This window comes from Peromyscus californicus, unplaced genomic scaffold (assembly GCF_007827085.1).
Source record: "Peromyscus californicus insignis strain IS unplaced genomic scaffold, ASM782708v3 Scaffold_11__1_contigs__length_118956290, whole genome shotgun sequence".
Classification (NCBI taxonomy): domain Eukaryota; kingdom Metazoa; phylum Chordata; class Mammalia; order Rodentia; family Cricetidae; genus Peromyscus; species Peromyscus californicus.
The window spans coordinates 84,512,657-84,532,804 of NW_026294402.1; the positions used below are offsets into that span (position 1 = coordinate 84,512,657).

Consider the following 20,148-nt stretch of genomic DNA (forward strand, 5'->3'; position numbering starts at 1 on the left):
ACTGGAACACAGGCTCCCGTCCATCTGCTGCTAGTCTTTCTACTCTGTACAGAGCCTCTGACAGTCTTCCAGAGGCTAGCCCAAAATTATCCTCTAACACCGCTGGCCCATTCTGGGCTCCAGCCCACTCTGGAGAGAAGCCCTGAGATCTGTGATAGCCCAGCATAGCTTCCTGAATATAAACAGAGCTGCCCCCCACCCCAACACACACACACACACACACACACACACACACACACACACACACACACACACACACACACACACACAGACCAGGGAAGGACTGTGGCCCCATTACCCAATTACTAATCGGGACTGTGCAGTCACCTAGCACCACCCAGCATCCCAGAGCACTGAACTGTCCTACCCTCTGGCCTTTGCACATGATATTGCTCTTTTTTGGCATGCCTTTCTCATGCCCATGTTTCTAGCCAAATCCTGTAAAGGACAGTTACCTCCCGATGGGGCTCCTGGCTAGCACGTGCTTTAGGCCCTCTGCTTACAAAGGCTTCTGGAGATCAACACAATGCTCCCTGTGTGTCTGTAATTTCAGCAGCCTGGTAGGAACCCCATAAGGGTTAGGCAGTCTCTGCTACCACTCAGCCCCTCTTGCCTGGCATGGTAGCTTGTGAGGGCTTGGTGAGTGAGGGAACTCAGGCTCTGGAAGGCTCCCGGGGTACGGAGATGTCTGCCTTTCTAGTCCACTGTGTTAGAGTGTGGACAGGGACACAAGGGTGCTGCGTGAGCCCTGGTTCTGACAAGGTGTTTGAAAGCCAGAGGGTATAAGCTCAGTCTGCACTTGGCCCTGAATACTTTTATCAGTTTGTGGGCCCAAGAAGGCACAGGTGCAGAGGACAGAGCTCCCTGAGGGGCTAGGAGCAGAATGCAAGCCAGTCGGGAACGTGTGTGTGTGTGTGTGTGTGTGTGTGTGTGTGTGTGTGTGTGTGTGTGTGTGTGTAATGGCAGAAAAGGCCCATTTGGTGGGAATGGGAATTTAGAGCAATATTTCCAATCAAATGCCCTGCCCTTCACAGTGGATACACACCACTCTACTGGCTGTGCCTTATTGGGCATTTGTTTTAGACAACTCTTTACTAAGGAGCCTAGGCTGGTGTCTTAGTTAGGGTTTTTATTACTGTGAAGAGACACCATGATCACAGCAACTCTTATAACATTTAATTGGGGTGGCTTACATTTTCAGAGATTTAGCCCATTGTCATCATGGTGGGATATGGCGGGATGCAGGCAGACATGGTGCTGGAATAGGAACTGAGAGTTCTACATCTTGCTCCACAGGCAACAGAAGGAGACTGTGTCCCACTCTGGGCATAGTTTGAGCTATGAGATTTCAGAGTCCACCCCACAGTGACACATTTCTTCCAACAAGCCCACACCTACTCCAACAAGGCCACATACACCTCCTAATAATGCTGCTCCCTATGGGCCAAGCACTCAAACACATGAGTCTATGGGGGACATACCTATTCAAACCTCCATAGCTGGCCTCATGAACCTCGTGACTCAACTTCCCAGCTGGTAGTACACACCAGTAATCCCAGCAGCTCCCTGCCTGTCACAGAGCCCAACACCAAGACACCACTGGGATTTTCAGACAGGGTGAGCACAAAAGAGACATATGGGCTTGGAAGAGACCAAAGAAAAGCAAGGAGAAAATTGAGTTGCTACAGGCCATTGCCTAAGACTTCTGCAACAACTCAAGTTCCTAACTCTCCTGAACTGTATTTCCAACCTGATCCTTAAATAAAGACTCTAGGCTCAGGGGATAAAGGTGTTTGCCACCAAGCCTTATGAGTTTAATCTCCAGGTCACATGATGGAAGAGAGAATAACTGGTGGAAGTTGTCCTTTGACTTCCAGAGGCATGCACACATTCGTGTACACCAACACCACACACACAAATAGATGAAATGAGAGGACCAAGGAATTTTAAAGACTCTAAGACTGTTAGGGCTGTCTGAGCACTGAGCATCACAGCATAGTGTGAGGCTTGGTTATGCCTATTTTGTGCCCTGGTCCCCACTGATTGAATGCCCTATAGAAGGCCTATCAGAAGTGTGCTGCAACTTTTAACTGCTTTTTAAGTTTTCCGTTTATATTTATTTTATTTTCTATGTATTAGTGTTGCCTGTATGTTTGTCTGTACGCTGTGTGTGTGCATAGTGTCCAAGGAGGTCAAAAGAGGGCATTAGATTCCTGGTTCTGAAGTTTTAGAGGGTAATCAGTCACCCTGTGGATGCTGGAAACTGAATTCAGGGCCTCTGAAAGAGTGGCTGGCGCTCTTAACCTCTGAGCTAACTCTCCAGCCCCCATCATCAGTTTTAAATGCAGACCAGCCCCCAACCATCACCACCTCCCTCTGTGCACATATCAAAACTGGCAAAGAAAAGCAGGATGGCATGAAGATAAAGACCTTCAGGCCAAAAGAAAAGTGTTGACCCAGCCACAGCAGCCTCTGAGCTCACCAGAGCTCTGTGCTTGCATGCCACTGTGTGTGTGTGTGTGTGTGTGTGTGTGTGTGTGTGTGTGTGTGTGTGTGTGTGTGTGTGTACCATAAGCCTCTTAAATTACAGGCCAAAATTTTGGCCTTTTATTTCAACATGTAAATGTTCAAAGCTTAAGAATTGCTGAGAAAAATATAAGGAAGTAGCACAGAGAGGAAAAAAAAAAAAAGGAGAGAACAAGCAAACGGGTCTCTCCACTGAACATTCCAGTTAGTTGTTTTCAGACACTCTCCAAGTGAAGGCCAGCCAGGGTAATTTTAGCAGCCTAGCAGTGGAGAGCCTGCAACTGCTCACTCCACTTTCAAAGGCTTCAGTGGTTCATTTTTGAGAGCCATTCATCCTGAGGTTCAGCATGTGGCCTTGAGGGCACACGGCCTCATGTTCTGAGGAGGGAGCAGCCTGCCCGCAGCTGTGTTTATAGAATTCCCTGAGCTTCTGTCTTTAGATGTGCTGGGCTCAGCGACTGCTGTAGCTTCCTGTGGTTGGAGGTTCTGAGGTCACTGTTGCTCTGATCAGTTTTTGATTCACTTATTTTTACAGCTAACGAGGGCGTGTTGCATGCTGGGCCCTATGCTAGCCCCCAAGAGCTCTAATGAATGAGACCACTCTAACCACTCCACAGAACTCTCAGCAAAGCAGGGAGAAGAGGTGGCTTTCCCTCAATAGAAAGTTCTTTCTTTTTACTATGGGAGCCCCAGTACAAGATGATCGTTGGCCTGTCCCCTGGGACAGTCTCAGATAGATTTAGGATGCCCAGCCCTTGGTCTTGATTCTCTATGATCCCCAAATAAGACAAATGGAGCTTGTTTTAGGTATTCTGGGGGCTACCTTAGCTTTCTGGGCAAGTAGTTAAGCTCCAAAGAGGACCTTGATTCCAAGAAGTGCTTCAGGGTAACCCAGAAAGGAGAGAAGCCAGCCACCAGAGCTATACTCTGAGCCACCAGCCTTGATCTGATTTATTCCCCCATGTGCTTTTCTTGGAAAGACAAAGGGCAGCCCAATGTCTGCAAGTGAGCTGGTGTTGCCTACCACAGAGATATGTGTACATACATGTTCATGGCTGCCGTATTCCCAATAGCTAGGACACGAAACCAGCAGGTGAATGCATAAAGAAAACAAGGCACATAACACATGTGGAACTTTATGGGGCCATAAAGAAAAATAAAATAATGACATTTACAAGAAAACAGATGGAACTGAGGATCACTGCATTAAATGAAATAAGCCAGAATCAGTCAAATACTGCACATTTTCTCATATGTGGAATCTAGGTTTAAGATTATATACATGTGCGTTTCTGTGTGTGTGCTGTGTCAGTCATGAAACTTAAAGAGGATCACAAGAGAGAAAGATGAAATCCTAAGGAATTGGAGGGAAAGTGGGTGATGGATACATATAATAAAAAAGCAGAAAGAGGGACTGTCTGGGAGAAGGAGAAACAGCCTGAAGGGGTCGGTGGAGGGGCGGGGGGAAGACAGGAGGAAGGGGATATATGAGAACAAAGGATAATAACGATGTGTATGAAGAAAACTTGACATAGGCTACAAAATGGATGAACCCTGAGGGTGCAGTGCCAAACAAAATACCAAGTCACTCCACATGAGCTTCCCGGTGTAAAATTCACAGATGTGGGAAGCAGCACAGATGTGTGTCAGCAGCTGGAGGAGGAAGGACTTACAGAGTTTCCATCTGGAGACCCCAGGGAGGAATGGTGATGTTGGCTGCACATTACAAATAGACTGGATGCCTCCAGACACGGCACCGAATAATGGGTCACTGGGAGGGCAGTGAGAGGGTTCAACAAGTGAAGGCACTTGCCTCCAAGCCTGACAACGTAAGTTCAATCCTGAACCCCACGTGGTGGAGGGAGAGAATGGGCTCCTCGAAGCTGTCCTCTGACCTCCACAAATGTGTGTGTGTGTGTGTGTGTGTGTGTGTGTGTGTGTGTGTGTGTGTGTGTACATAAACAAACCTTTGTTTAATAAATGACTGATGGGTGCTAGGGAGCTGGCTCAGTCAATACAGTCCCTGCCACGCTGGCACAAGGACATAGGTTCAGATCCCCAGAACCCAAGTAAAAAGTTAGGCATGGTGGGACATGCCTGTAATCCCAGCCTTGGATGAAAGGGTGAAGATGAGAGGATCTTTGATGTTCATTGGCAATCCATCCTAATTGAATTTATGAGCCTCAGGTTCAGTGAAAGACCTTGTTTGAAAAATTAAAGGTGGAGAGGAATCAAGGAAAGACTTCAGGCCTCCATATGCAGGAACATACAAGTGCACATTTGCCTGCACACACATGCACACACCACACACTTATACAACATTACACATTTAAAAAAAAGATTCACATGGTAACTTTTATCTTCCTATATAGCTTACTACAGTAAAAATAAAAGGAACCTGTGGTTTGCAGAACATGGAAGAAAATCATAGATCAGGCTATAGCCACCACCTCACACCTAGAAGGGCCTTGTCCACACTCTGAGGGCCCCAAAGTAGCCAAGGCAGGCTTGTTCCAATGCAGCGTGCACTTCTGTACGGGCATCTGGGACCTGTGTGGTTCACTGGCACAAGAGACTCAACACCCAACACTGTCAACTCTTGTGGCAGAGGAAGCAGGCTTCAGGTGCTGCCTCTGCCTGCTGGCCAGTGTCCTGTGCTGGCCACTACTGACCTGTTATTCTGTTGCAGATTGCATCCCTGCTCAAGGACAATGAACGCATCCAGTCCACCCAGATTGTCACCCCCAATGATGAGGACAGTGACATCAAGAAAATTAAGAAGGTCTGTACCCTCCCTGGCTGGCAGTGTCTACCTGCCACCTCACATATCCTTATGGCATGCCATTCACCCAGTCCCCTCAGCTCCAGAGATGGAACCAGGAGCCACCTGCCTCTTTTGACACCTGTCATGCCACACTTTTTGGTTGTCCCTGTGAGTGAAGGTGAGCTAGCCCCATTTTATAGAGACAAGGGAGAGGAAAGAGGAGATGGGGTCAGGACCAAGGTCTAGGAAGTCTCCTTTAAGAGTTTTCCTCCAAGAACAGTGCAGCCTCACCAAGGCTCCTCAGGCATCTTTCCATCATGGCTTCTTTGCTTGTCATCCACCTCCCCCACTTCTCTGTCTCTGTCTCTGTCTCTGTCTGTCTCTGTCTCTCTGCCTCTCTGTCTCTGTCTCTGTCTCTGTCTCTCTCTCTCTCTCTCTCTCTCTCTCTCTCTCTCTCACACACACACACACACACACACACACCCCTCACAACTGCATACTCCCCAGCATGGCTCAGCAGGGAGCTGGCCTTCAAAGACCCCACAGTCAGCCCCTGCTTCGGCTCTAACAGAGTTTCCAAGGGGAAAGATATTTGACAAAGTGCCAGGGACCTGCCCAAGAGCCAGGGTAGTAACAATACTATGGACCACCCTATAGTGCCACAGCCCAGGGAAGGGGCCTGGCTATGTTTTCGTCTTGCCAGACTCAAGACAAGGGAGATGGATCGTCCTGAGGACAACCAGTGAAACAAGATCTTCCTTGTCAGGGTTACAGGAAGGGCCCCATGCCACGCAGACCAGAAACTGCAAACATATCCCACAGGCCAAGTCCAGCCCTCCCCGGTGCATATGGCTTTCAGCCCATGTATATTTTCCCATTTATATTTGTTGCTAGTGCTTTAAGAGCTAAACACTTCACGCGGAAATCTGGATATCTGCTTTCTCAAAAATAGAAATTGCAGCACTCATTAGCCACTTTCTACGTGCCAGATGCTATTCTGGGAGCTTGATGCAGATTAAGTGGCTCCTCAGTAAAAGCCTCTGAGAATTGATCATCATCTCCCTCTCATATCTGGGAAAGCTGAGACACAGAGAGGCTAGGTAACCTATTGAAGCTGACACGGCCAAGTATCTGCAGGGAGACATTCAAATCCTGGCACAGTTCGCAAGCCCATGCCCCCAGCTGCATGAGCATGTGGCCTCCTGGAGAAGCTGGAGGTCTAACAGCCTGGGCCATGTCCTATATAGCGTTAGCAATGTCAGCTGCAGGCAGAAGAGGCTGTCCTCTCCCATTCCCAAGCCAGCCACATGGGTATACAGGAGCTGTCAGGTTCGCACAAGCAAACAGGAAGATTTGACACCAGGTCCCACCAAGGCAGGGACAGCTGGCTCTGCTATGGCCCCTGAACATCTCAGCCCACCCCTCAATTCAGGGCAGCCCTTTCTGCTTACAGCATTTGATAGGGACTGACTGAAATCCACCCCCATATGTTTCTTGGGGATTTAAAGCCCTCCCTTTTCTACAAATGCCTCCCTGTCCTTAGAGGTGAGTCTGCACTGCGGGCTGGTTTGCTGTCAGTATAGACTCCTGTATGCTGGCCCCAACCCTGTGTCCCTCCCTGTGCAGATCATGAGCTTGTCCACATCCCAGAAGCCTAAAGAGTGCAGAAGGTAGGTGACCCTGGATTAGAAGCCTGTGCAGCTGAGGACAACTCTGTGTGTATTTGTGTGTGTGTGTGTGTGTGTGTGTGTGTGTGTGTGTGTGTGTGTGTGCACACGCGCGCACATTGTCTTAGGGTTTCTGCTGCTATGTTGAAACACCATGACCAAAGCAACTTGGGGGGGAAAGGGTTTATTTGGCTTGCATATCATAATCCACTTAGGGAACAAAGGTGGGAACGTAAACAGAGCAGGAATCTGGAGGCAGGAGCTGATGCAGAGGCCGTGGAGGGGTGCTGCTTTCTGGCTTGCCCCCCATGGTTGTTCAGTCTGCTTTCTTACAGCACCCAGGAACACCAGCCCAAGGGTGGTACGACCCACAAGGGGCTGGGCCCTCCCACATCAATCACTAATTAAGGAAATGTCCTGCAGGCTTGCCTACAGCCCTATTTTTTTTTTTAATTTTTTTCTGTATTAAGAAATTTTCTACTCACTCCACATATGATCCACAGATCCCCCATCCTCCCTCCTCCCACCCCCAGCCCTCTTTCCCAAGCCACCCCACATCCCCACATCCCCCAAATTGAGGTCTCCCATGGAGAGTCAGCAGAGCCCGGCACACTGAGCCTAGGCAGGTCCAATCCCCTTCCCACTGCACCAAGGCTGTGCAAGGTGTCACACCACAGGCACCGGATTCCCAGAATACAGCCCAATCTTATGGAGACATTTTCTCATTTGTAGCCCTCCTCTTTGATGACTCTAGCTGTGTCAAGACGACATAACACTAGCCAGCATATGTGTGTATGTCTATCCGTGTCTTCATGCGTGTGTGTTTGTGTGCGTATATCTGCGTACATCTGTGTGTCCTTATGTGTCTATGTGTATTTGTCATGTGTCTGTGTGTAAATGTCTGTGTGTATATGTCTGTGTAGGTGTGTGTGTGGCTGTGTGTATGTGTATGTATGTATCTGTGTGTGTTTCTGTTTCTGTGTGTATGTGTGTTGTATGTGTAGTATGTATGTTTATGTGTGTCTGTGTTCTCTGTATGTGTTTCTGTGTGTGTATCTGTGTGTGTGTCTGTGTGTGTGTGTGTGTGTGTGTGTGTATGCATATGCGTGAGTGAAGACCCTTTCCCAAGCTCCTGCCACTTGTCAGAGGCCACTTCTCTCAGCCACCTTCAAGGCCACTGAGCAAGTGCCCGGCTCATTTCCCCCCTGAGTTGGGAGAGGCTCCAGCCTGGCACTGGGGCTCAGAAGCCACTAAAGAGCTGGAGATGAGCAGATTTGCCATGTTCTGTTCAATTTGATAATTACCCTCTCCAGATAAGCTTTAATTGAAACCTCTGGGCTCTCTGAAGAGTCATTAGACAAGACGCAACCATGCCCAAACACAGCCTAGCAACCCTTCTCCTCACGCTAGCCCTGGGTGGAAACTTTTGGCCCACTTTTCCTCCTTTCTGCTCTTCCAAAGCAATCAGGGAACTTGTTAAAATGCAGCGGGCTGGGGCAGGCCCTAGAACCCACACTTCTAACAAGCCGTCTAGTCCATACCGTGATTGCTCCCTGACTCTACTTCACAGATAGAAAAATTGTCTCAGAGGGCCCAAAGAGCATGCTCAGCATCACGGGCTGCAGAGCCTGTTCTGCATCTCAGCTCTTCTTCCCTGAGCTCACAGCAGCAGGGTTGACTGACCCTGCTCCCTGCCCTTGAGGTGCTCACGGTTCACAAAAACAAGAGTAACTGATGCTAACCTAAATCTCCCCGACTGGTCTTAACCAGGTACAGAGCTTCCTTCGGGGCTGGCTGTGCCGGCGGAAGTGGAAGACCGTCATCCAGGACTACATCCGGTCTCCCCATGCTGACAGCATGCGCAAGAGGAACCAGGTGGTGTTCAGCATGCTGGAGGCCGAGGCCGAGTACGTGCAGCAACTGCACATCCTTGTCAATAATTTTCTGCGCCCATTGCGCATGGCTGCCAGCTCCAAGAAGCCTCCCATCACACACGATGATGTCAGCAGCATCTTCCTGAACAGGTAAGCAGGATAGACAGCAAAGGTGGGAAGGAGGCCCGGAAGAACTGGTCAACAAATATATGCTGAGCTGAATCCTGTCACAAACCCACATCTGTTTCCCACCAAGTACAGCCGAGGAACCTGAGGCCCAGAGAGGAAAGAAATAAGCCAAGGTCAAAAGGCATGGGAATATAAACTGGGCCTACGCAGTCTAAATGTAAAGCCTTTTGACACTGGTAAGACAGTTATCAATGACAGTTTTGGCCGCACAGTTTTGAGGAGGTTGACATCTGACATCTGATAGGCAAAGGGCGTGGATACTTTTAAAGAGTTTATAACGCACGGAAACTATTCCACCCAAAATACCAACACTACCACTGTTGAGAAACTCCGCTTTCTATATTTAAGAGTTAAAAACTGTCTTCATCTATTTCATATGGCTATAACAAAGTACCTGAAGCTGAGTACTTTACTGTTTAAAATGGTTGGAAATACAGCTCAGATGGAGCACATTTGCCTAGTATATGGGAGACCCTCGATTATATCCCCAGCACTGAAGAAAAAAAAAAAGAAAGAAAAGAGTTTATTTGCACTCATGTTTTGGAAGTTTAAGAGCTTACCTTGACTTCTGGGCGTCTCTTGTAGTAAGAGACTCTCTGGACAGAAGCACCTGAAAGAGAGGCGTCACACAGCAAACAAGGAAGTCAGCGAAGAAGGAGGGACCCCCTTATTCTTACAGCAACCCACTCTTTCCAGGACCAACCCACTTCTGTTTATAAGACCCAGCCCTCAGTGCAGAGCCATCACCAGCCCCTTCTAGAGCATGCCCATGACACAGTCGGTCCCTCTAGGCCACACCTCTCAGACAGTCCACTTTCCCATACCATCAGAGAGTTTCATCAGGAACAAACCACAGCTCAAATGAGGCTACCAGATGTTAGCCGAGGCATGCTCTTTCTCTTAGTGCCATCCCAGTGACCTGGAGGCCAGGTTCAGATTTCAGTTCTCAATTGCCAGAGCTCTGCTGAGGACTGTGCCACCCCTCACCTAATGGAAATAGTTCCTTTGCCACATGCGGGCTCTCAGCCCTCTTGCGGGGTTGACAGCCATTCAGAACATGAGCTGCGCGCTGCTCTTCATCAGCCTCTTTCTAAAAGGACTTTTCTTAGGAGACGATTTGAGTATACTTTCCTGGTGGGTGACAAAATTGCATAAACTAGATAAAAGCACCAAAAAAAGAAGACACAGAAATAGCCTGTTGTTCCTGGATGGGTCTCACCAGGAGTAAGGCAGCTCCCTTGTGCTGCTGTGGGTTCCGGAAACTGTGTTTCCTTTTCAAATCTTCATTCTGTTATTTTGCTAACAAATCAGGCCCTCATCTGGGTCCTCTGCATGGATACTTGGGACATGGGTCACTTTCTCTCTATCTGTCACTTCTGCCAAAGGAATGTGGCAAGTTTTAAAGGCCTATGGGACACCATGAAGTGATGGGAGAGGCAGCAAGGTGTGGGTCTGATGCACAGGCAGGAGAGTAGGCTGAAGCGGCCAAAAATTGGTGGGTGGAGCAAGACTGGTACAGAGGATGTAAGGGGCGTTAGAACAGCAGAGGGTGGGACAGAGAAACAGATGCAGGCAGCAGGAAGGAAGTAGCTTCTGGCCTCCTGAGACCTTTGAGAAGTTGAATCAGAGTGCTTGTTGGGGACAAGGCAACAGTCATAATTGGTCATATTTGTGTTTTCCTAACAGGTCAGGCCATGATTGTAAACTTTTGGTGACTATTTAACATTATCACTAAGAGATAATTTTGCCTCTTTGCTTTTATTTGTCTTTCCATGGTTTTATTGTACTGTGGTGGTTTTTTGTTTTTTTGTTTGTTTGTTTGTTTGTTTGTTTGTTTTCGAGACAGGGTTTCTCTGTGTAGCTTTGTGCCTTTTCCTGGAACTCACTTGGTAGCCCAGGCTTGCCTCGAACTCACAGAGATCCGCCTGGCTCTGCCTCCCGAGTGCTGGGTTTTTTGTTTTTGTTTTTGTTTTTTGGGGGGGTTTTTTTGGTGGTGGGGGTGGGGGAGGTGTCAGGACCTCACTGTGTAGCCCAGGCTGGCCTCAAACTTTGAACTCCATGAACTGACAGAGATCTGGCTCCTCTGCCTAAAGTGTTTGGATTAAAGGTGTGGACCACTTCTCAAGCTTCATTAGAATTCTTATAACCTGAAATTTTTGGTTGAATGTTCATACTATAGGCAAGGTGTGGTGACACATACCTGTTACCCTAGCATTCAAAATTGGTTGGGCTACATCATAGTGAGACCGTGTCCGAGAGAGACAGAGCTTGTGTAAAGCATTTAGCCAAGCATGTCCCAAGGGCTCATAGTAATATGTCCTGAAAGAAATCAGCTTCATATCTGTGTTAGGAGCATTCCCATTATAAAACCAGCCTTACTTGTATATGGAAACCAAGCAAAGACATCATGAGAAAAGAAAACCACAGACCAGTATCTCTCATGAGTGTGGATGCAAAGTATCAAATTGAACCCAGTGGTGTGGAAAAGGAATAAGATAGACCAAGTAGGACTCATTTCAGGAATGCAAACTTCATTTGATATTGAAAATTAATCAGTATAACTTACTGTATTACCTGATATAACTGTCCCTCAGTAATCCTGAGGGATTGGTTCCAGGACCTCTGCAGACAACAAAAACTGCAGATACCCAGCCCCTTATGTAAAATAGCTTATTTGCATCTAACCCTCATATCCTCCTGTATATTTTAAATCATCACTAGATCACTTATAATAACCAGAACCATGAGAATGTTATGCAAACAGTTATTATGATACAATGTTTAGGAACAATGACAAGAAAGTCTGTACATAGTCACTACAGACAAAATTTTTAAAGACTTATTCACTTTATGTGTCTGGGTGTTCTTCCTGTATGTGTATATGTGTATCATGTATGTGCAGTGCCAGAGGAAGTCAGAAAAGGTTGTCAGATTCCCTAGAACTGGAGTTATGAATGGTTTATTAGCCACCATGTAGGTACTGAAAACTGAATCCGGACCCTCTGCAAGAGCAGCAGGTGCTCTTAACCACTAAGCCACCTTTCCAGCCCCTACAAACCCAGCGGTTTTTTTCTCCTAGCATTTTTGATGTGTATGTAGTTGAATCTGTGGGTGTGGGACCAGGAGGTACAGAGAGCCAAGTGTGCATTAAGGAGGAAGACCCATGGTCCTACCGGGGAACTTGAGTCTGCTGCACTTGGCTTCTCCTCTCTCCTTACTTCTTTCTCAAACAGGAGCTAATGCCTACCTGGTGCTCACCCTCCTAGAAACATGGCCCACTGAGGACAGCACCGTCTTCCCTGTCTTAAGCTTGGTGCTCCCTGTGAGCATAAGAACAGCTGGATTAAAAGCAAAACAAGCCAGGTGTAGTAGTTCACACCTTTAGTTCCAGCACTCAGGAGGCAGAGGCAGGTTGATCTCTGTGAGTTGGGGCCAGCCTGGTCTACATAGTGAGTTCCAATGACCTACCCTGTCTCAACAAAACAAAACAAAACAGCTGGAATTCTTTTCTAGTCCCCTAGCATAACCCAACCCAGGCCCCTGCACAGCTGAGTGTTGTGGACAGGTCCCCTGCTAAGGGAGTGCTCTGTGGGACCTGCCTGACTCAGGCTCCTTGTACCAGCCCTTGAGCTTTCTGGTCCTCAGGGATGCCCCCAGAAGGCTGGGTTAGGACTCAGAGCAGTGCTAGAAAGTGTTCAAAGGCACACAACCAGGAACATGTGCTGGGGGTTTTACCTAGTCCTGTTTTATGCTAAGGCTTGTGCTTTCTCAGGCCATCTTGTGAAATTGCAGAGGCGCCTAAAGCGAGGCTCCTCTCCTCTACTCCATTCTCCTGGTGAGTATAGATCACAGCACAGGGGTCCAAATATCCCCTCCATCTGAAGTCTCTCCCTCTATGTGAGTCCCACCCTCCTCTACTGTAAGTACCTTGGTGGCAGGTTCCAGAACCTGATCCTGCCTGCCTTCCACCTCAACCATGGGGCAGAGGGCTGGGTACCACGTGTGAAGAGCGAGGCTGCCTGCTTCTTTACTGGAGAGCATTTCTGCACACAGTGACGCCCGGCCACCTTGCTTGTAAGAGGAAATGGACAACCACATTAGAAACCTGATGTCAGTTTGGTGATTTAGTTTACTGACACTCCTTCAAAGAGTACTGGAGAAGAAAGAGACCTCTCTCCAGGTTGGCAGTGTTGTGGAGGGTGTTAATTGCATGCATGTCATACCTCAGAAAGATCCTTCCTTAAGCAGCTGCGGCAGGCTCTGAGTGGCCAGGATGGTCTGCCTATAGAATCGAGCAGTTTCCTTCTAGTAAAATCTGTGCCCGGCACTGAGTGCTGGAAGCCACAATAGTGCTAAGAGGCTCCTCTACCAGAGTGACAGGGTGTGTGTGTATCCTGATGGTCATTCTGATGATTGACAGTGACTGACTTCCTGAAGCCCTGGTTTGTGCCAATGAGGAACTCCATGGGAAAAAAAAAAAGCCATAATCCATTTGTCATGTCTGAATGACTAGTGGGCACCAAAGCCACCATAACTAGCAGAGTGGACAGGCCTACATCTGTCCAGCTCTGGCCCCACGCTGTCCACTTTGGACTGGCCTTAGTCATGCCTCCTTCCTGGTCACTGAAGGAAGAGGCAGGTCTCCTATGAACTGCTTCTCTGTCTTCACTGGTTTCCTGGGATGGTATGTCCCTCACCATTCCCCAGATCTCTTGCTACCTATTAGTTGATCTATCCCTCTGTATCCTAGAGTGCCTCTGCTGCCAGAGCCTTCACTATGTTTAAACAGTCATTTCTTTTCTGTATGTGTGAGTGTGTGCGTGTGTGTACATGGAGAGGCCAAAGGTCAACATTGGGGGTCTCCTTCAGTTTCTCTCCATTTTATTTTCTCCCGTATATTTGGAAACAAGGTCTCTCACTACACCTAGATCTCACCAATTTGGCTACTCATTGGCAAGTACCAAGGATCCTCTTGTCTGCTTTCCCAGAGCTGGACTTGTAGTCTTATCTTACATCACCATGCTCCATTTTCCATGTGGGTGCTGAAGATCCAAACCAGATCTTCATGTTTATGAAACAAGTGCCTGACCCACTGACACCCCACAAGCCCAAACAATGAGTTGGTGCCTAGAATCCTCACCGAGGGTGAAGACAGGATCATAGCTACACACTGCATAATTCCTGGGATACTGTTCATATAGGGGCCAGCAAAATTTACCTGCAAAGGTCCAGATATAAGGATTTTATTTTATTGTGGGAGGTAAGAGAAGGAAAAAGAGGTTAATGAAGGGACAAATCTGAGCAAAGTACAAAGACACATAAAGTATCATTCCTTTAGTCACTAAAAAATTAATTAATAAAAAAATAAACATTTTAGAGTTTGTGAATCCTACATTCCCCAGGGCAACTAAGCAGTAATAGAGACATAAACACATGGGGCAGCTCTGTTCCTATTAATTTTATTTATACACACTAAAATATAAACTTCATATAATTTTCACATGTCACAAAATATCCTTTTGAGGCTTTCCCCCAGTCATTTAAGATGTAAAACAAACAAAAAAAAAACAGATACAGTGGCACATACCTATAATGCCAGCCCTGAGGAGGCCAAGGCAGGAGGATTCAGAGTTTGAGGCCAGTCTGGGGTACATAGTGAACTCCAGACCATCCTTAAGTACAGAGTGAGATTCTGCCTCAAAACAATAATCTCAAGAAAGTGAAAATCATCGAAGCTGGGGTGCATCATGTTTGGCCCACAGGCCACACAGCTGCTGGCCTCTGACACAGAGTGGGCTATGAATGGTACCCACAGGAACTGGGCAGCCAGCAGCTCAATCTTTATTACTGCTAGCACTGGATGTGGTGTGACCAGTGTCTGGTCTGGCACCTGACCATGTGCTGACAGAGCTGTGCACACGACTCGCAACTTTCCACCTTCAAAGGAGTGTGTGCATTTAGAAAATCTTGTTGTAGAGTCTCCTTAGAGAATCATGATAAGCTTAGCATTTTAAAAGAATCAATCATTTTTACTTAAACTGACAGAACTGAATAAAATCAATCATTTTTACCTAAACTGAAAGAGCTGAATAAAATGGAAAGCTTTCCAATTATTCTTATAAAAAATTGATTTAGAAAAAAAAAAGCATACTTGGGACTAGAGATGGTGGTTAGGATCACTTCTTGCTCTTGCAGAAGACTGACATTGAATTCCCAGGACCCACACGGTGACTCACAACCACCCATAACTCCAGATTCAGGGATCCAATGCCCTCTTCTGACTCCATTGGCACAAGGCATGCATGGGATACACAGACATATGCAAGCAAAACATCCATGCACATAAAAATAAATAAATCTAAAGGAATTGTAAAGTACACTTGCATGTATATAGTACTACACTCTCCCCCCTCCCACCCCCTCCTCCCTCCTACTCCCCTTCTCCCAACCAAAAATGTCAATATGTACCAAGAGAACAGCCTATGCAAAAACTGAAGCAAGAAAAACTTGAGTACAGTGGACAGAAATAAAGGCAGAGTGGCAGAAGCAAAGTGAGAAAGAGGGATAGATCTGTATGATAGACGGGGAGGGGGGACGGCAGGCAGCGGGGAGGCAGTGCAGGCCAAGCTAAGGCCACTCCAGATAATCAGCTCAGATGTTCAAGATTGCTGCGTTAAGAGAGAAGGAGAGCTGGGGACAGGAGTGGAAGCAGGGGGCAGTGAGGAGTCCACTAGCAATCATCTGGCAGAGATGATGGAGAGGCTGGTGCTGTTGAGAGCAGAGCGTGGAAATCTTCAACATGATGGGTTAGGTGGAAGGACTGAGAAGCTGGCCCGCTGGAGTTGCCATTCAGTCAGAAGGGAAGCTGAGGGTGGAGGAGTAGCTGTGTTGATAAGTTAGAGGTCAGAATCGATGGGAACATGGTAGTGAGTCCAGAGTCTGGGTAGTTTTTAATCCAGATGGGTAGCTTTTCCCATTGTCTACAGAACAACTTAAAAATGTAAGAAAATGGCCCCGCTTATAATAGAACCAATGACAGGATTCTGTAAAAATAAACAGAGGGCCCAAATGATGAGGACATAAAGAAGGACTCAGAAACACACGAGTGGGGACTGGGGAGATGGCTTAGTTGGTATTCAGGTCTGAGTTCTAGCCCCAGAACCATGTGAAAACCCTGAGGTGGTAGTGTGTACCTGTAATCTCGGCACTGAGGAGGCAGAGACAGGGAGACCCCTGGGGCTCAATGGCCAGCCAACCTAGCTTACTTGGTGAACTTCAGACCAGTGAGAGACCCTGTCTCAACATCAAGTTGACAGTGTTCATGAGGAATGCACCAAAGATTGTCCTCCGGCCTCCATATGCATACACACCTGCAAGTACATGTGCGTACACAGAGGGAGGGAGGGAAGGAGGGAGGGAGGGAGGGAGGGAGGGGGTACCAGTGTCCAGATTAGAAAGATTCCCTGTCAGAAATGTCCTTTCACCAAAAATATTCTCCAAATTTAATGTAGTCCTACTCACAGTGTAACCTAGCAAAATGATTTTAAAGTTCACCTGAACAATGAAAGACTCACATCCTACCTTCAATTAAAATATGTTATAAAGAGGAGGGGAAGATGGCTAGGTGGGTAAATTGGTTGCTGCACAAGCATGAAAACTGGAATTCAGATCCTCAGCACCCACCCAAATCTGTAGTCAGCCAAGCAAGTTGGCTAGCTAGACAAATAAGCTTTGGGTTCAGTGAGAGACCCTGCCCCAATAAATACAGTGGTGAGCAACCGAAGAAGACATTTGACATCAACTTGTCTTCACACCCATGCCGGCATGCATACACACTTGCACACACTACGTACACACAAAGGTTGATAGGAGTGGGTGGTTGGATAGATGATAGATGGATGGATGGATGGATGGATGGATGGATGGATGGATGGATGGATGGATGGATAGATAGATAGATAGATAGACAGACAGACAGACAGACAGACAGACAGATAGATAGATAGATAGATAGATAGATAATAGATGATAGGTAGGTAGATGATATATTGATAGGTAGGTAGATAGATAAATAGATGATAGGTAGGTAGGTAGGTAGGTAGGTAGATAGATAGATAGATAGATAGATAGATAGATAGATAGATAGATAGATAGGATGAAAGTGATAGTATCATGTGTTGAAAACATCTAAGACCAGAATCAGCCAGCAGGTCATCAGATCAAAAACAAAGTCTAGACTTGGCCTGAATAATGTATGTGAATTTAGTAAAAACCACTGGCACCCTAATTTGAATTGGGCAATTGGCACACCAAACAAAAAGGAAGGTCTCATTCATAGCCTTCTTCTCATATTACACCAAAGCAAGTTCTGGTTAACTATTTTCACATAAAATAAACTGCAGGTGAATATGGATGTAGTGTAGGAGTTGGGAAAGGCCTGGTGTCCAAGGTTGAGGCAGAAAGAAAATAGTGAACCTCCCATAATAAAATGGAAACCACATCATCACCCCTGATAAATCTGAAGTGAATGATGAGGTGCACACATGTCAGACCTGTGTTTGAGAGAATTGTTTTAACTTCCTGAGAGAAAATAGTGAATGAGCATCACTAGGAAGTTCCCAGAATGGAAGCAAATGGCCAATATGCATAGAAAATGTTCAACAAATGTACTAATCACGTGTGTGCCTGTGTGTGACTGTGGGTACATGTATGTGCAGTTAGAGGACAACTCTTGGGTCTGCCTGTCCTTTCCTCCCACCTTGATTGGAGCGGGGTCTCCTAGTTGTTTACTGCCATGGATACCTGTGTCTACCTCCCCACAAGAGTGCTGGGTTACAGACATATGCTTTCACATCCAGCTTATTTGGGTTCTAAGAATCCAAACTCTGGTCACCACAATTATTCAGAAAACCCTTTATCCACAGAGCCAGCTCCGCAGACCAACAGTGGATTTTTTTTTTAAAGTAAATGAAGTCAAGATGAAACCATTGTTGTTTGTTTGTTTGTTTGTTTGTTTTCCTTAGAGGGTGGGAAACAATGGTGATTTCTGGCTTGTAAGGTTAGGATGAAGTTCTCAGAGGCCACACTTTGAGGAGGGATGCCTTGTTTTCTGCAGTGTGTTCCTACCACTGTGCTAAGCAGAAGTGACTTTTCACGATGCAAGGCTTGTGACCACCCTTCACAGAGCATATCCATCAAACAACACAGTTTATGTCTCTCTCGTTTTGGCAATTCTTATGGAATTTCAAACTTTATTAGGTTATGATGATCTGTGACCCGTGACCTTTGATATTATGACTTCATTGTTTGGGGTGCCATGAACCTTAAGGTGGTGCATTTGATATGATAAATGCCGTGTGTGTTCTGGCTGCTCCACCAGCTGGCCATTCCTCTATCTCTCTGGCCTCCCTCTCCCCGGAGATACAATACTGAATTTGGAACAATAACTCTACGGTGGTCCCTGAGTATGTGAGCGAAGCACGGTCTAAGCATCCAATTTTGAATCAAAAGCAAAAACATCTCTCAGTGAGAAAAGCATGCTGAAAGTTGAATGGCCTGAGAGCCAAGCTGTGAAGTTAGCCAAGTTGTGAAGGCAAAGGAAAGACCTTGAAGGGAATTAAAAGTGCTACTCCAGGGCTGGAGAGATGGCTGGGTGGTTAAGTATTCCTTCAGCTCTTGCAAAGGACCCAAGTTTAATTCCCAGCGCCTACCTAAGGTGGTTCCCAATGGCCTGTAACTCTTCTAGCTCCAGGGAATCCTATGCCTCTGGCCTCCTCAGGTGCCTGCACTGATGGGCACATGCCCACACTCAGACACTTAAAATAATACAAATAAATATTTTTATTAAAAAAAGAAGGTACTAGCCGGGCGGTGGTGGCGCACGCCTTTAATCCCAGCACTCGGGAGGCAGAGCCAGGCGGATCTCTGTGAGTTCGAGGCCAGCCTGGGCTACCAAGTGAGTTCCAGGAAAGGCGCAAAGCTACACAGAGAAACCCTGTCTCGAAAAACCAAAAAAAAAAAAAAAAAAGTACTGGTCCAGTAAACATACAAATGCTAAGGAAGCTAGCAGTCCTGTGACTGTTAGAGAGACATTCTGAGCAGTCCAGGGGGAAGCTTAAAAAAAAAAAAAAGGCATTTCCTGAGGCTATGACCTAATCCAGAGTGATGCTCCAACTCTCAACTCTGGGAAAGCTGAGAGGTGAGAAAGCTGTAGAAGCTGTGGAAAGTAATCATCATTCCTCCAACATGGAAAATAATCATTCCGCCAACTTGCAGTGCAAGGGGAAGCTTCGGGTGCTGATGGGAAGCTGGAGTAAGTTGTCCAGATTCCAGAAGATGGATCAGAGATAACCCATGAAGGCAGCTGCATTTCACAGCCAGTCCTCCAAAGAGCTAGACAGAACAGGCGACTCCATGGAAGATTGTCACAGCTACAGAGAAGTTGGTGCCTAGCTTCAGAACTTCAACGAATGAGCTGTCTCATTAATGGCGTAGATGTGGAGTCTAAGCCAGCAGTCACTTAAAGTTCAGCTTTGCCAAGAACCTGAATCTCCTTCACCTGGCTCTGTGAATGGAGCCAGGCACATCTATATATGGACATCCATTGTTGAGACCTAATGCTAAGGAAAAACAAAGATTCCTTCCAAAATAGTACCAGTGATTGACAGTGCACCTGGCCACCCCAGAGCTGTGATGGAGACATTCAAAGCCAACATTTATCTCATGCCTGCCAACATGACAGTCTGCTCTGCAACTGGTGCCTGAAGGAGGAATATCAACTTTCAAATCTGGTTGTCTAAATAATATATTTTTGTAAGGCTGCCACAGGGTGGGGATTCTTCTGCAGGAACTGGTCAAAGTTAATTCAAGAGCTTCTGGAAAACACACACCATCGTAGATGGCAGGAAGAGCATCCATGAATTCATGGGAAAGGACAAGATATTGCTGTTAACAGGAGTTTGGGAGGGGATGGTTCCAACTCTCACAGGGAGCTTGGAGGCGCCCAAGACTTCCACAGAGGGGGTCACCACCCACCAGTGTGGTGGGTACAGCAAAGAACCCGGATCACAAGTGGAGTCTGAAGACGAGACTGAAGGGCTTGCAATCTCAGGATATAAGCAAAGAAGGT

The 20,148-nt window shown here is 46.8% G+C and overlaps 1 protein-coding gene across 3 annotated transcripts in view; it reads left to right on the forward strand.

Annotated features, from left to right (window-relative positions):
* Positions 1-20,148, forward strand: part of Rasgrf1 (Ras protein specific guanine nucleotide releasing factor 1) — a 112,410-nt gene that overhangs the window by 29,848 nt on the left and 62,414 nt on the right. For all 3 annotated transcript variants that reach the window (XM_052716638.1, XM_052716645.1, XM_052716630.1), the window contains exons 4-5: positions 5,216-5,308; positions 8,728-8,981. In XM_052716638.1, the coding sequence (XP_052572598.1) occupies positions 5,216-5,308; positions 8,728-8,981 (347 nt within the window). The remainder of the gene's footprint in view (positions 1-5,215; positions 5,309-8,727; positions 8,982-20,148) is intronic.